The 15,794-nt window shown below is 31.7% G+C and overlaps 1 protein-coding gene across 3 annotated transcripts in view; it reads right to left on the bottom strand.

Annotated features, from left to right (window-relative positions):
- The window catches only part of LOC117609913 (neurotrimin), a 508,787-nt gene that overhangs the window by 122,192 nt on the left and 370,801 nt on the right, over positions 1-15,794 (bottom strand). For all 3 annotated transcript variants that reach the window (XR_013062667.1, XM_034336671.2, XM_034336672.2), the window contains exon 4: positions 10,463-10,621. Coding sequence is in view for 2 of the 3 variants with exons in the window: in XM_034336671.2 (XP_034192562.1) it covers positions 10,463-10,621 (159 nt within the window). In the remaining variant the exon portion in view is untranslated. The remainder of the gene's footprint in view (positions 1-10,462; positions 10,622-15,794) is intronic.

Raw genomic sequence — 15,794 nt, 5'->3', positions numbered from 1 at the left:
AACTTCAAATTTTTAAAAAGAATAAGAACACATCATTTAGTAAACTAATCCTTCTACTTTCCCAAAAATAGCTCAAATTATTTAGTTCAATTTTAAAAAGATTGTTCTGTTTTAAAGGACGATCGAATACTTTTAGAACCCACTGTATATTGAACGTAATAGACCGATTAAATTTTCTTTTAAACACAACATTCAATTCTATAAAAGTGAATTCTATTTTCTCTCGAAACAATGAAAGATTAAAGTAAAACTTTGGTCTACGTGACTTGTACTGTTAAGAGTGGTGAACTTCCGCAAAGTGAAATTTTATTATTAGATTGTACTATAATAAATGTCGAAAATTTTGAACGACAACTTTGTATAGAATGAAGATTTATAATCAAAATAAAAAACTAGTTGAATCAATACATGTTTTCTTTTGCAACACCATTTTTGTTGTTCTACATTTTTAAAATCAGGGTGTCAAAGGAAACGAGGTGAGAGCAGCTGTTCAATCTCACAAGGTTTTTCTGTCTAAAAGAACATTTCAAATATTCAAAGATGAAAAAAAATGACAGTCAGGTTAGTGGTAAGCCCGGCACAGGGAAAGTGAGGCAGAGTTCGATCTTCTATTCGATTAAATTTTTGAACAGTTAAATGTGAGGCGATCTCTTTATTGCACGTTTTTATAGATCAATGTAGATCGTATGTACTCTCGCGATCAAATCAGACTTACGTGGGTAAATGGCGATATAGAGAGTACAGGAATCCTCTTAATTCTAATTTTGACGATATTAATATTAAAAGTGATTTAGAAACAAAATAATTTAATTTTTAATTATTAAATATTATACAATTTAGTATATAACTGAGAAATATGAATAATAAATAAATATCAATTCAAAGAGCACCAAGGAAAATCATATAGGGTACCGGCCCCTCGGCCTAAGGCTTAGGAATGGTTATAATTCTTTATTGGGGTCCATCTGAATAAAAATGGCTGAAGAAGTTAGTCAAAAAAGTGTACGGGCGCCGAGTTGAGCTTTGACTTTTTGGAGGTCATTTTCTCAAAAACTATCATAGGTAGCGCCACACTCTCAACTGCATTTAGTAAACCTTGGACAGTAGTACTCTTTGACGGGTTTTCGGAAATGATCAAGGATTGAACCGGACCAGTCTATATACCTAAAAGTACCTCTAGTCAATGCCTACAAATGAGGGAGTTTTGAAGAAAATCGCCTCGTCATCGCCTGATGATATGGAAGAGGGTGATGAGGGCGACGTGGCGATGATATGATCGGGTATGGAGACTTTTTCCAAATTGCGGTGCGTATATCTATCTTTCTTTGTTAATAACTTTTGAATAAACAATAATCGCCGACTTAAAACTATTGAATCTTACTCAGGAGGGTGTCCTTGATAATATACATCAAGGTCAAGAAAATTGGGTGTGAGAGCTATTCGAAAGTTTAGCCGAAGTTCAATTATATTTGTCAATTAATATGAGAAAAATAATGATTAATCTTACTAATATCTTTTCAGATGAACAAAGATAGACAATTTCACTTTTTAACTAAAGTAAACATACAAATTATACCAGCTTTACCTGGTGGTATTAAAAGACACTAATTGTTATTTTTATTTCAGTTTTTGTCAGATAGCAACATTTATCTGATAAATAAGAACTCGGTCCATATTCCTGCTTTCTCCCCTACACTAAAGAATCAGTGTCTAATCTAATCAATTTTGTACAGAAACCCACTACATTGTAACTTAAAGAATATAACAAAACAAGAACTTCAAATACAGAATAGCGTTTATAATGAATTTCATGTACAGTATTGACAATGAGTGCGATAGGTTTTCCTAGGGAAAATAACTCTGTAGAAGAAGGAAGCCACTGTTCAACACGTATTTCAATCATCTATTTTTACTAGGTGTTTCATGTAGATTTTCATGCACTGAATACGCAAATCCTTTTTCGCTCGTACCGCTAGCTTATAAGAAATTTGATTTTGAAGAAAAATAAGAAATTTCGACTTCGAAAATATTATACGCTCAAACAGCAATAGCTATTCGATTGCTTTTATCAAAGAATTATTATATGTATTTTCTCGTATAAAATGGTATGTGTCATCATTGCATTAAAGATATTCAAATATATTGTATTTAAACGACGATCAAAGCGAAAATAACACTTAAAATGCATCAATCTTTGTGGACATTTTCCACTTTATTTGTCGGCTCCGCATATTTGACCAAACTTTTTCGTTTCTGTATTGAATATAAAAGCGAACCAGCAGTTTTCTTTGAAGTTTTCTTAAAAAACTGGTTTCCCTAGGGAACATGATGATATAGGGAACGGAGCCCGATATCTACAAATTTGTGGCCCTTTACTACTTGCGCATAAGCGTTTACGCGGGAGAATTTAAATTGATATTAATTTTATTATTCATATTTTCTAATTATATACTAAATATTATATTTGATAATTACTTTTAATATTAATATCATCAAAATTAAGATTGTGGGAATTGCTGCTTCCACTATATAGCCATCTTCCTTGCAAGAAGCCTACGTTGCTCGATACTTTACAGGACATACTTTTTCCTCAATTTTGATTTCTATGGGAATCGCTAATTTATGATTAATACATATATCTCAATAATGCGACATAAATTTTTTTAAATAACTTTTCTATAGAAAATGGATTATTGCACTACTATGAGCCGTTTTTCACAAAATTTTTATTTCGTGGTCTATTGACATTGTCTATTTCACTGTTAAAAAAATATAGAAATTGTTAATTAAGTCACTTAAAACGTTGTTTAGAAACGAACAACAAGATATATTATTTTAAATACCTGTTGAGAAAAGCGTTTAATATGTGTAAATTCGTTTCACGTGTCGAGCTGTCTAGAATGCAATTACGAGAGTACTGCTTTTAATTGTTCTGAAATTACCAGCAGGAAGCTTCACAATTAAAGATTTTATCTTGAATTTTTTACACCAAGTTTCCCTCGTACATCAGCTGTAAAACGATCAAATAGGGAGGTTAACAAGAAAAGAGAAGACGATGTATCGTCTAATGGAATCGTGATCAAACATTCTAGGGAAACGTAGCGTCGGTTAGAGAAGAAACGAACGTAGAGCGTAAAAGAAATGGCGACAAACGCTTAAAGCGATTCCTTAAAACCAGCCATGGACGATACAAGATTCATCCGATGAATAAATCACCGCAAATTCAATCGTATCTTCCGACCGTTGAGAACAGACCTTCCTTCCTTTACCTTTACGCTTTCTAACAATGGGTATCCTTCTGAGAGACAAAAATGCTTTAACTCGTTGGTTTCTTTGTAGAATTCATTCTTTGTAGAAACGTTTGAACAATCAATACATTTTAAAAAATTTCGAGCAAATAATTTATATAATTTCGGAAGAGGTACATAGATCACTTTTTTAAAGGCAAAATTTCATCCATAATTATTTAAACAAATGCATTTGCACTTATAAGCGCATTATTATACTTATATAAAAATTGAGCTTTTTGAAAAATATACCTGCTTACACTGTTCAATTCTTTCTTGTATAACTTTCGATTGCGATTTCATTTTGTCCGGACAAAGAGACACGTGAAAACGCAGGGGTGCAATTTGCCTAGTTGTAACGCGTGAACGCAATTTAATTTGTTGAATTTTGTTTAAAAAAAGATATTTTGTTTGATTTCCACAATTTAATCTATTTAATAAATGAGCAGTTCAATTGGCTTAAAATTAATATTAGAATTTCCTTACATCATTTGGATCTTCCTCTCGTAATAAAATAATTATTAGTGAAGCGAGAATCCAAAATTAAAGCAAATTCAGGAGGTGATTCGTTAAGGAGAAAGTTGTATACATATTCAATTTGATTTCCAGGCCATTAGCACATCTTAGAGATATTTTCGAAGAATATCGTCTTTAAAATGCAATGTGTGCTGTAATAATAGATGAATAAGAACTTGTTCCGAAGATATACTGGAACATTTCAGTTTTAATAGTTTGAAAGTACATATTGAGATATTTTCGCATTAATAGTAGGTTGTAATGTTAGATACCTCGAATTTCAACATGACATATTCTTGATACATTATAAAATTAACAATCTAAATAATTTACTTCAGTACTTTCCTAACAGAAAACATAATAAGATATACAAAACAGACAAAAAGAAGATTCGAAAATTATTAAATCATTGCAACGTACAGTTAAAATGTATAAAATTTGGCTGGTACCTTTTGTATGGTTGAATTTTGAGTTTAATTCTAATTTGCCCAGAGTTTTGTCCATGATGTGTGGTAATCTGGATAACTTAACACCTTATTTATCAATAAGGTGGTAAAAAATGAAATGGATAAGCATTACTACTTTATAACTTAATAGTAATTAAAAATACGAAGGAATAATTTTTACTTTTATTTTTTTCTTAACTATAGCACATCACTTTTTATTATTTTAACTGAGTTATAGACGAATGAATAATCACCAAAGGTTTAGTAATTGATGTTCAGTCAGTAATCAATGGTATTGAAAAGCCTATTAACAAGCATCCAATAGGGTTATGTAATTGGTAAAGTAGTTGTTCAGTAAGTGGAAGGATCCGGGTTCAAATCTCGGCTCAGCAATCAGATAAATCAAACTTTACTTTTGTTTACTGTTTGTTTACTTTTCTCTCTACAATTTCTTTCATTTTTTCAAAACGGTCAATTAATTTAAAAACTAATTAATATATTCAAATTATGCAAAGCATAAATTAAGTTTGAATGAAGAATATTGGCATAACTAGGATTTTATTTTAGGGTAATCCAGGTTTTTTTTAGAAATTTAGAAGTTAAGATTAAAGTGGTTCAACATTAGAATTTTGAAATTCTGGATTTAAAAATTTTGAAATTCTGAAGTTTTTATACAATAGACTCGTTTTATTATCATATGAGCGATTTGAACTTTACACGGATTTTTAAGTATATAAGTGCCATTCTTCCACCATCATAGTCTATGAAAATGACACATTTTTGACGGCGCGGCCACTCCTCCCCAGTATGTCTGTCTGTCTGTCCCGCTCCGTAACGACCAAACGGTAAGAGGTACTTATCGATTTGGGACCTTGACCATTGAACGCAGAAGGGTTGATAACCGGAAGCACGTCCAAATTTTCAGACCTCTAGGACCACTCCTTCCATCCGAAATCGGGGGTCAAAGTCCCCCATATGAGTTACGCTATAAGTTACGCTTTGTCACGTAACCGCTATATCGCGCTGCCTTAATTTAGTGCTTTGCACTAAATTAATATTAATATTCTTATTATTTCTCTTTTCTTCCCTAACTGAAAGTTTGGAAGCTTAACAAATTTTTTGCTCCTACAGCTTTGTCCGCGCTCATATAACGAGAGTCTACTGTAATATGAAATCTTGGAATTTTGAAATGTAGAAAATGTTGAATTATTTAATAATAAAATCTTTAAATTTTTTTAATAATAAAATTTTGAAATGATGAGGAGGCCAGTTCACATGTTTTAGTTACGCCAATGATCAAAAACCATTTTTTCTTACCGATTTGTAAAAACATATGCTTCAACTTTATTTAAACAAGGATAACAAAAGCACTAAAAATATTTGTCAAATAAAAAGTAATATCTGAAAAAATATCGGAGAAGCAGTGATTTTTCTGTGTCTATGTTCAAAGTTTTAATGCTAAATTCTAGCACCGTCACGACAAGGGGAATTGAGAAAATGGAAGTCGGAAAGGCTAGCGAAGGGATGAGAAGAGAAGTAGAAGGGTTAGCCTAACCCTTTTACTTACGCACCTGCACATCATTCCATTCGAAACGCCCTCTGCACTTCCGTGTGCAATTAGTCACAAAACGACCCTGAACAGTTGCACGTTCTTGTCAAGGGAAGTGGGTGAGAATTGGAGAAATGGTGTATCGGGCAAAGAGCGGACGAAGGAGAGCCAAACGAGCAATTCGTATGAGGGCAACGAATGGCAATTAACGTATACTCCTTAGGAACAATTGCACAAAAGATTCTCATGGGTGATATTTCATTCACTTGTCTAAAATTAGTGTTTTAAATTAAACTTACTTCAAGAAAGTTTTACTAAAGAAATTATATTGTTGAGTAGTATAAATAAATCTGCATCTTGAAAGAACGAAGCTTGTTCTATTATCATATAAATCCCACAATTTATATTTATAGAAATATAAATATATATTCTTTTAATCTATATTTTATTCTATCCTAGATATAGTACCTGGTATTGCTTGGCTAATATCATAATAATAATAATCCAAAATTGTAAATGAATTTGTATTCAAAATGACAAACAATATTACGCAAAAATATTGGACCAAAATAGCAAAATATTAAAGTACAATAAAGTAATATACTAAGTAACGAAACAATAACATTGAATATAACAGTAAATCAAAACATTAATCCTTGAACAGCGGAGTCTGGATCGATCGAAACCCTATAAAACAAAGATAAAGTTAAATATATAATTTTTAAACGAAAGAGTTTTATATGTTGAGAGAATGATTAATAAAGGAACAGTATAAAATTTAGAAAATTACAATGATATGAAATACAAAATTAAATTAAAATTAGAACTCTCTATGGTACGCCGTCCGAAAGTTAAAGTGAATGAAATAAAAAAAAGTAATAATAAGTTAAGTTGATGACCTAATAAAAAATCTAATAAAATAATAGTTAATAAAAAATAAAAAAAGTATGTTTACATGTATGTAAAAAATCCATGAGCAATTGGGTGTATTATATCCTAACGAAAAAAAATTAACTAAATCTAGTGACCTTAAAATAGTATAACTTTAGGCCACTTAAAAACACAATAGAACTTAATCACATTTAAAGGTGCGGAGATTAAAATTGTAATGTTTCTTTGTGAAAATCATTTTTGGCTGAAATTTTACCCACATAAATATTAAAACGGAAGAAAAAGTGTATCTATGGAATAAGTAATAAATATTCAACAAATAGTTTTTACAAATTGGTATGTATAATGTGAGACGCAAGGAAACAAACGAAAAATTTCATTCTTTTACTCTTCCTTACAAGGGAACACCGCGAACCGTCAGTCACGGATTTGAATGAAACTTTGTGGGTTTATAGAGTGATCCAAGATAAAAATAACGGCATGCTTCATTCGTCCTCATTCGCCCCTTAGGGGTGTGAAAACAAACCTCAAAGTGAAATCGGCACTTCCACTTTTTCCTGTATATCTCTTAAAAGTACAAGAGATAGACAAAAATGTTTTAGGTAAAAGTTTAATGGCACAATGAGCGCTATAAACTTACATTAAGAACATTTATAAAAAAGTTTTTCTTCTTGAAAAAAAAAGTTTCTTGGGATATTTAAAAAAATTGTACACTTTTATAGTAACTAAAAATATTACGTATTTTATTCTGAATTCAACGGTGTATGCTACACTGACATAAGCAGATATATGACGAAATGTACACCGTGCGTGCCCGCGATTGCACGCTGACAACACATAATAAGTTACATATTCAGATTTTATTCTTTTCGTTGCAGGCCATAAAAGTTGTTAGACAACACCATATTTATAATTAATTTGTTGAAAATTGTAATTGTGGTGAAATTTTTTGTTGTTTATTAGGTCCACATTTTTTATTTACAATCTGTTCAAAGTAGTTCAGTGGTGAATTTTCAGTGTACGGATGATCACGTTACTTTTTAATTTATTACTTTTACGTTGCAATTAAAATGGTAACAAATTTCTATAGTGCCATAATTTGTTACCCCGAACAAATACACCAAATTATAATAACGGATCGAAATTATAATTTTTCGGATCAACCGAAAAATCCACATTTTAATAATTTAAATAATGAAATATTGATTCGATGGAAACGCGAGTATACTAAACGATGACACCATACTGATTTTCAAACGCTTATACAGTTTCAATTAAGTAATTAATTAATTATGTAGTACTACGTAACTACAGCAGTTCGTTCAAGCAATTGAAGTATCGAAGTATTAATTGAGAACGTATATAATAGGGAAGTATCCAAGTAATAATTAAAGATAGGAACACAACAATATTAAATTGATTGACTGTTGAAAAATTCAATTTTGATGAAAGGCATGTCGATTCTGCATTGACGACCTATCACTCACGAAAATTAGAAATAGATGGAGTAAATAAATTATTTTGCACAGATTAAAATTTTCATGAAAGTAACTCCTGCGTACCATTTCAATACGGTAAAAATAGAAACACCCAGAAGCCTCAAACAGCATTAAAAATAGAAACAACTATCCGCTCCCTTTTCGATCAAATCAATAATGTTAATATAATACTTAAGTGTATAATCGCGATCAAATCAGACTTCCTTAGGGAGAATGGCGAAATAGAGGGAACAGGAATTCTTAAAATCTTAATTCTAACGATATTATTATCAAAAGTGATTTAGAAAAAAAAATAATACAATTGTTAGTTATTAAATATGTAACTGAGAAATATGAATAATAAATAAATATCAATTCTACAAATTATACAATTTATTTTACAAGTAATTTACAATTAACTCTCGAACTTTAAAATTTAAAATTGTGAACTTTTCTGTCTATTAGCACTCTAGAAACTAACTTACTCATGACTTTAAGGTACTGTCCTCGATTTGTTTATAAACGTTCTGCAAAATTCTTAAAAATAAACTGTTAAATTCTTCTCTGTACGGAGACTTTTTTTAACCACATTTTTGTTGTGTTCGTCTATTTGTTTATTTTTGTCGTTAAAAAATGATCTATTTTCTGTCTTTTTTCATCAATAATAAGTGATACGTTTCGAAATATAATTAACAATACGATGGTTACTTTATTACCATTATTTATTATGTTTAATGTGTAAAAACAGTCACAGCAACATTCTGTAGTCGAATTGGTAACATCGGTTATTAATTAAATACAAGCGCACTTAAACTGATTTTCAAACGCATTTTTCTCGGAAACAAAGCGTCCCTTGCAATTTTGTTATTCTTGATTTTCGACTTATTTTGAGCCACAGAATCACCTTGACCGCATTTATACTATGAATTTCGAACCACCCTGTATATGGGATCCTCTCCCCTATATGTATTGTCATTTTTTTCGAGACCGTCTCCAGAGACGGTCGAGAGTTCGGGGAAAAGGCCTACAGCAAAGGTTCGGCACCGTGGAACCCGAAAATCCAAGGGAGGCGGAGGGGACTGTGGCAGCAGTGCCAGCGTTAGGGGGGTCGCGGTCAGGCAATGTCCCTAGTATCCCTAGTATGCGAATATACCGATATTTTCTCATTGTCTCTTCTCTCTATCTACATCTCGTATGTAATATTATATAATTGCTAAAACCGGCACTGTGTGGCAGCCAGGGTCGGCATCGCCATTTTTCCAGGAAAAATCTACTTTGATTGCGAATGTATACTACTGATTAAAAATATACATTTACCTGTTGCAGGTGAAATTATTTAATTACTTAATAATTAGGTACGTAAAATTTCTAATAATGCGTTTATTAAGAAATCTTTATTTTTAATTCTTCATATGTAGTGAGATGGAAATGTATTTCATTTGTAGTTACAAATTAATTTACTTTTCAAAGTTTATTATTACATACACAGAAACGAACTGACTTCTTTGTAATTGAAATACGGCGTATAGGTTAATTACTATGTTAATGACACAACGTACCAAAGGTTACGAAGATGCACCCTTTACTACTCAAATCAATTACACCTTCACGAAACGACGTCAGAAAATAGCAGACTAGGATTCTATTAGTTTCAAACAAATAAATAAAAAACTTTCTTTTGTGTACTTTCAAACATTTCCATTGACGTATGAATAAACATGGAAGTTCATTCTAACTTGTTCCGATTTAAAAGTCAGTTTTTCATTAAAGTGAAGCTTTATATTTGCTTTATTTCAGAAGAAGTCTTAACATATGTCCTAACATTCATTAAACATTTTTATGTAGGTCTCGCTAGTCAATTTTAAAGCAAATACTGACGGTGCCATAAAACATGTGTACGAACGTAATACAAGCACAATAAAACGCCCCATCTAACTGCTTTGGCTACCGAAACTCACCTACCGCGTCTAGTTTCGCAATAAAGATCTGGTGCAATCAGAGAAGCAAGCGAGACGTCAGTCACGCCTTTATTCTCCGGTAGAAAGGCCAGATAAAACATGCTTTCACCAGGAACAAAATGGCAATATACGAGGAGCCAGGCCAGAACGATAGCGAAGTGACAATGTAGACGGAGGAAAGAGGTGTAAGCAGGCGAAGGAAAGACGAAAGCATACGTGTGTGTGTGTGTGCGTCGATGCAGTCTTAGTAGAGCAGGTCCAATGGGAGAAGCAATTGAGAGGTGAGAAGCAAGGTCTAGCAAAGGTGTAGCTAGCAGAGCATGCGAGAACTACTTACCCTCTTGCCAGTTTGACAGGGTGATTGTGCCCCCTGCTTCACGACGCCACGTGACTGTTGGCTCTGGGGTACCAGTGGCAGCGCATCGTAACGTCACATTGCTCCCCTCTCGCACCACCATGTCCGTGCTGGTAGGGTAGTCCAGGATATCCGGGGGTACTGAAACAATGACCACATTGCAATGGTGTTAACCCGCCTCCCTCGTGTACACACGTACGGTCACGTTCGACCATGGCACCGTTCGCTCGGATAGATGGCTGTGTAACCAGCACCGATGTCTCGCTGAACATTCGCAAATATTCCAGGCTAGCGCACCAGGAACCACGCTGGTATGGCTATCGACGAACACGGACTCATTCGGTTGTTCTGTACACGGGAATCTGAACGTAAAACCTCGAATCACCTGAATAATCGCGAATCCGCTCGATTGCTACCATGCTCGAACATATTGAAACATACCGCGTCACTTTTGCTACGGTGAGCGGAAGGCACTTCAAATCGTTTCAGGTATTAATTGAATGGGTCATTTGTAATACTAGTTAATTTCACAAAGACCGAGGCTCATACCTAACAATTCATTTTTACTATTTTGTTTTTTAAATAATATGTTTGCTAAGCCCAAATCATTTCTTCAGTACTGATCATGGAGGCATAAATGTAAAAAAATAATTTTTTATAAATTTTCAGATGAGAAAAATATATTTTTAATATTTTATGAACAACGGACTCGACGAGCAGTCTCTTTGGTCTCCCTAGGATTAAGATAGAGATGTGATAAAAAACATTTAAAATTATTATGTATTGATAGCAACAGCAAAAATGAATTTATAAATAATAATACGTATTTCTCTTCATTATTAACTTTTCAAAAACTTGTAATAGTAAATGTTACAGAGATGTAAATAAAATAAACAATATAATGATTAACCTTTTAAACTGTAAGTCTATTTCAAAGGGTTACATTATTTAGTGAGTTTGTATTCTACACATAAAAAAATATAAAAATAGATTTATAAAAATAAGTAAACAAAATAAAACAATTACACAAATTTTTAGTTATGAAACATATATAAAAAGGAAACCAAAAATGGTAGCAAAGATTAATTATTGACACACTTAGCATGGTAATTGAAACTGTGTGTACCAATAATTGACACGTAATAATTTTATATTAATTTTAAATAAAATATAAGATCCATAATGAATGTCGAAACACACTGCTTATTGCATTTTTTATCAGTGTTATCAACTGAAAAAATTAATTAAACGTTTGAACTTATAAGAATACCGTCTAAAAAAATAAACACATATTAAAAAAATATTTAACATGTAATTCTTATAAATTTTTACCAAAATTGGAAGTATCAATAAATAGTACTGTGTCAACATTAATATAATATAATTTATCCTATTTTATAACACATAAAACAGAAGAAGTCTAAGAAAATTCATTTTTTGCAAATTAGAACCAATATATGAATATACATTTTTCAATGTTTTTAACAACCTTTTCTGCAAAGTAACACTTTATTTCCCATCAATAGTTTTTAAAAAGATTAAATTCCAGAAATTTTTAAACTTTTTGTACTTTGCAGTGTTGTAGTGTTTCGAATAACAAAACAGAAAATTGCACCGAAATTTTAACAGGTAATGGAGATAAAAAGACAGCGATTACAGATTAGTGTAATGAATTTTTAAATCCCTTAGAAATTATGAATTTCTTCTTTATTAACAAATTTCAAAGGCGCACTCGCGATGAAATCTAGCTTCCCCGAGAAGAACTGTGATGTCCCGAGTTTGCATCTCATCCCTTAGGCAACAGGTGGGAGATTTTTGAAGAGGTGATTCTAGGGATCAAAATAAGATGCAAATTAAGAATGACGAAATAGCGTTTGCGGCTTTGTTTTCCAGTAATTAACGTTTAATCTGAAACCTGCAATCTGCCCAGCACCGATGATTGAACGTCAGGTCAACAGGGGTAAGTACAGTCATAACCAAGAAGAGAAAGCCGAATGCTGCAGTACCGAGAAACAAAATAGCACGAGGTAAGTTTCTACTATTCAATGATTCTTGGTTATGACTGTACGCACCCCTGCTGACCTGACGTTCAGTCGTCGGTACTGGGCAGGTTACCGGTTTCAGGCGCTTTTTATTCGAATTTTTAAACTGGAATTTATGGAATGTTAATTACTGGAAAACAAAGTCGCAAATGCTTAATTTTCTTAATTCTTAATTTTCGTCTTATTTTAATCCCTAACATCATGTATACATAAGTGGCGATAGGGTTAACTGTTGAACAGCTGATTCTGAGTCAATCGAGACCCAAACTTGCAAAACATGTACAAGGATATTAACCTAAAATTAAATGTATAATTATTAAATGAAAGAGTTTCATACATTGGAGCAATGATTAATAAAGGAACATTGTATTTAAAAAATAAAAATGATATGATATATAAAATTGAATTAAAACTGTGGCTCTATTCATGGTCTGCCGTCCGAGAATTAATCGCCTACACTGTAGGCTCTACAATTTAGAAAGTGATAGTGTAATTATTGGAGTAGGATCTTTATTTTCCAACGATTCTTACAAATACAAGGTGCCTCAGAAAATTATGTTAAACTTAACCTCTATATGAATTTTTAAGTATACCAATGCTATTCTTCCACTATCATAGCCTACGAGGATAATAGGTTTCTATTCTCCCCTTTCCCTCAAATAAGGACTTGGAAGCAAAAAAAATGTTCCGTTCTTATAGCTCTATCCGCGGCAATATAACAACAGTCTACGGTACATTATTCCATTAACAAAAATGCAAAAACCATAATAGTAAGAACCTATATTTTCCAGCTTTGTATTCGATGAATTGCGTGAGATTTGATATTATCCTACAAGGAAATCCCGGGGATGTAGGGGTCGCGAAGCTGATGTCGAAGACGTTCCAATTGTTCGCAGTAAAACTCAACGATGATGGGCTAGGAAATGCTGAAATATCCCGCATAGAGTCCAGACAATTCAGGGGCTGATTTCTACCTGTCTTCAAGACCTAGAGCAATAGATACGAGGTAAAAATTTCGAAAGAATTCAGTAATCGCTTTTAGTAGTTTTTTCACCTAAAACCCAAACTTGGTATCTTGGTGTCTATCTTTTGGGACGTACCAGAGAAATACAATAGGTGGATATGGTGAAAATTACTTTGAGTAAGATGGATGGTTCATTCATTCATTTTTATTGCTTGTTATTGATAAATTATTAAATATTCAAATTAGTGTTGAAATTTAATTTACAGTCTAATGGATGCTAGCCACATAAAAAATGTAGTAAATAAAAGACAAAAAAAGTTTTAATTTTTCTGATATGGATTCATTGTTTTAAAATAATGTAACTTAAAAAAATTATTTACATAGATATTTAAACAAACAGTACTACATACTACTTGGAGCATGTGTATTTTGTAAAGAAATTGAAAATAAAAGGTGTATTCTTATAAATTATATAATAATATACAAGCTGTAATACAATAAATCCCTATTATTTTTCGCTAATTAGTATAATAATGAATGTACAGAATTAGATGTATCAAGTCCCAATTAAGTTTAAAAATTATTTAAGTTTTATAAGTCATTATTTATTACATAATCACAGATCATTAACAAATAAAATCAATTTCAAAAACTTGGTACACATGCTTTTGTTCTTGTTATTTGTTTTCCTTTAAATATTTAAAGGATAACATAACAAATTTCTAATTACTTAATACAAGCCCCATGTCACTTACCTTACATGAAAATGGGGTTAAAAGAAAATCTCATAATGTAAATAAGATTTCGAATAACAAAAAAATGCAAATCAATAATGGTAAATTATGTACTCATATTCTCTGTTTTAATATTTGCAACTTTATGTAAATACATAGTATGATTTGTTAAGTTATTGCAAAACTATTAATTTAATATAATATTATTCTACAGTACATAGATACCCATAATATTACTATAATAAAAGCCTGAACAAAATTTAAAAAGAAAAGATTGACATGTTGCATAATTAAAGATGATGGTAATTTAATTATTTTAACCTTCGAACGGCGGATGATGCATAAAGTACCAATTTTAATGTAATTTTGTATTTCATATTGTTCATACTGTTCCTTCAAAAATTATTCTTCCAATATGAAACTCCTTAGTTAAAAAATTATACTCCTTGTATAAGTTTTGTTACTTTAGGCCTCAAATTTCCTAATAAGTGTAGATATATTTAAAATGTCAAACCTGACAAATAATAAAAAATAAATTATAAAATTTGAAAAATATATTCAAAAGTTTTAAAGTTAAAAAATCTTAATTAAAGAAAAATTTGTTTATTATGTAAGCAAATTATCAAACGCATTATGGATAAAATATATAATAATTATTAAAGTAAATTAAGATTAAGTAAAGTGCATACAATGCAACCATAAGGCATTTAGCAATTCTCTGAAGTAAAAATTCTTGAAAATTGCTTGATACAGGAAATTAGATATTTTATAAAAGAAATATGTATTTATATTGCGGAAATTCATCTACATATTAAGAACGACGATATGCTTCTGATTACGTAACTTCCAGTAACGATGAATTGAAGTTAAATTTTACTGCACGTGAAAGGTGCTTAAGTAGTTCAGGATGCCTATAATGTTTCATCAATAGGTGTTCCAATTTTCAAAAAACAAGCTTCATAACGTGTGGTAATGAAAATGAACGGAGAAGTCATTTTCTATGAGAACAATGCGTCCCACTTTACTGGTAAATTTGCGTCAGTATTTAAAAAGAGATTGAGTGTGACTAGTCAGGGCCGTCTCTAGTCTCTGGCAAATGGAGCATTTAACCCAAGCACTACGTTTAAATACTTTCGTATTTGGCAAAGATTAATCAAATTAGGAGTTAGCACGTTTCAATTGCCACCGCTAAGTGATCTCTAACGCGATATCGCGTGCTTCGCCGCCAAAAATTCGTTCACGCGATATTGCGTGTTAAGTGATCAGTGTTTAAGCGTTACGACACAGCGAACGACTCATTCTACGTTTCATAAACGAACGTGTTAATAGTCAAATTTTTATTCACTACACAAATCAAGTTAGTGTAAGTGCAAGATTTTGCAATAAATGACAAATACCGGGTGCGTCACGGAAAGCAGACGTTTTTAAAATAAATATTTCTCAGTTAATTTCTAGCGTAATTTTAATTTATTGTCACGAAATGATACATTATTACATGCCATTTTAGGCTATTGATGTATGAAAAATTATGTCACTTAAATGGTGACCATTGTGGTGAATGCAACTTTGCAGTC

The sequence above is a fragment of the Osmia lignaria genome, chromosome 9 (genome assembly GCF_051020975.1).
Source record: "Osmia lignaria lignaria isolate PbOS001 chromosome 9, iyOsmLign1, whole genome shotgun sequence".
Taxonomy (NCBI): Eukaryota; Metazoa; Arthropoda; class Insecta; order Hymenoptera; family Megachilidae; genus Osmia; species Osmia lignaria.
This window is presented reverse-complemented; position numbering and strand designations above follow the sequence as displayed.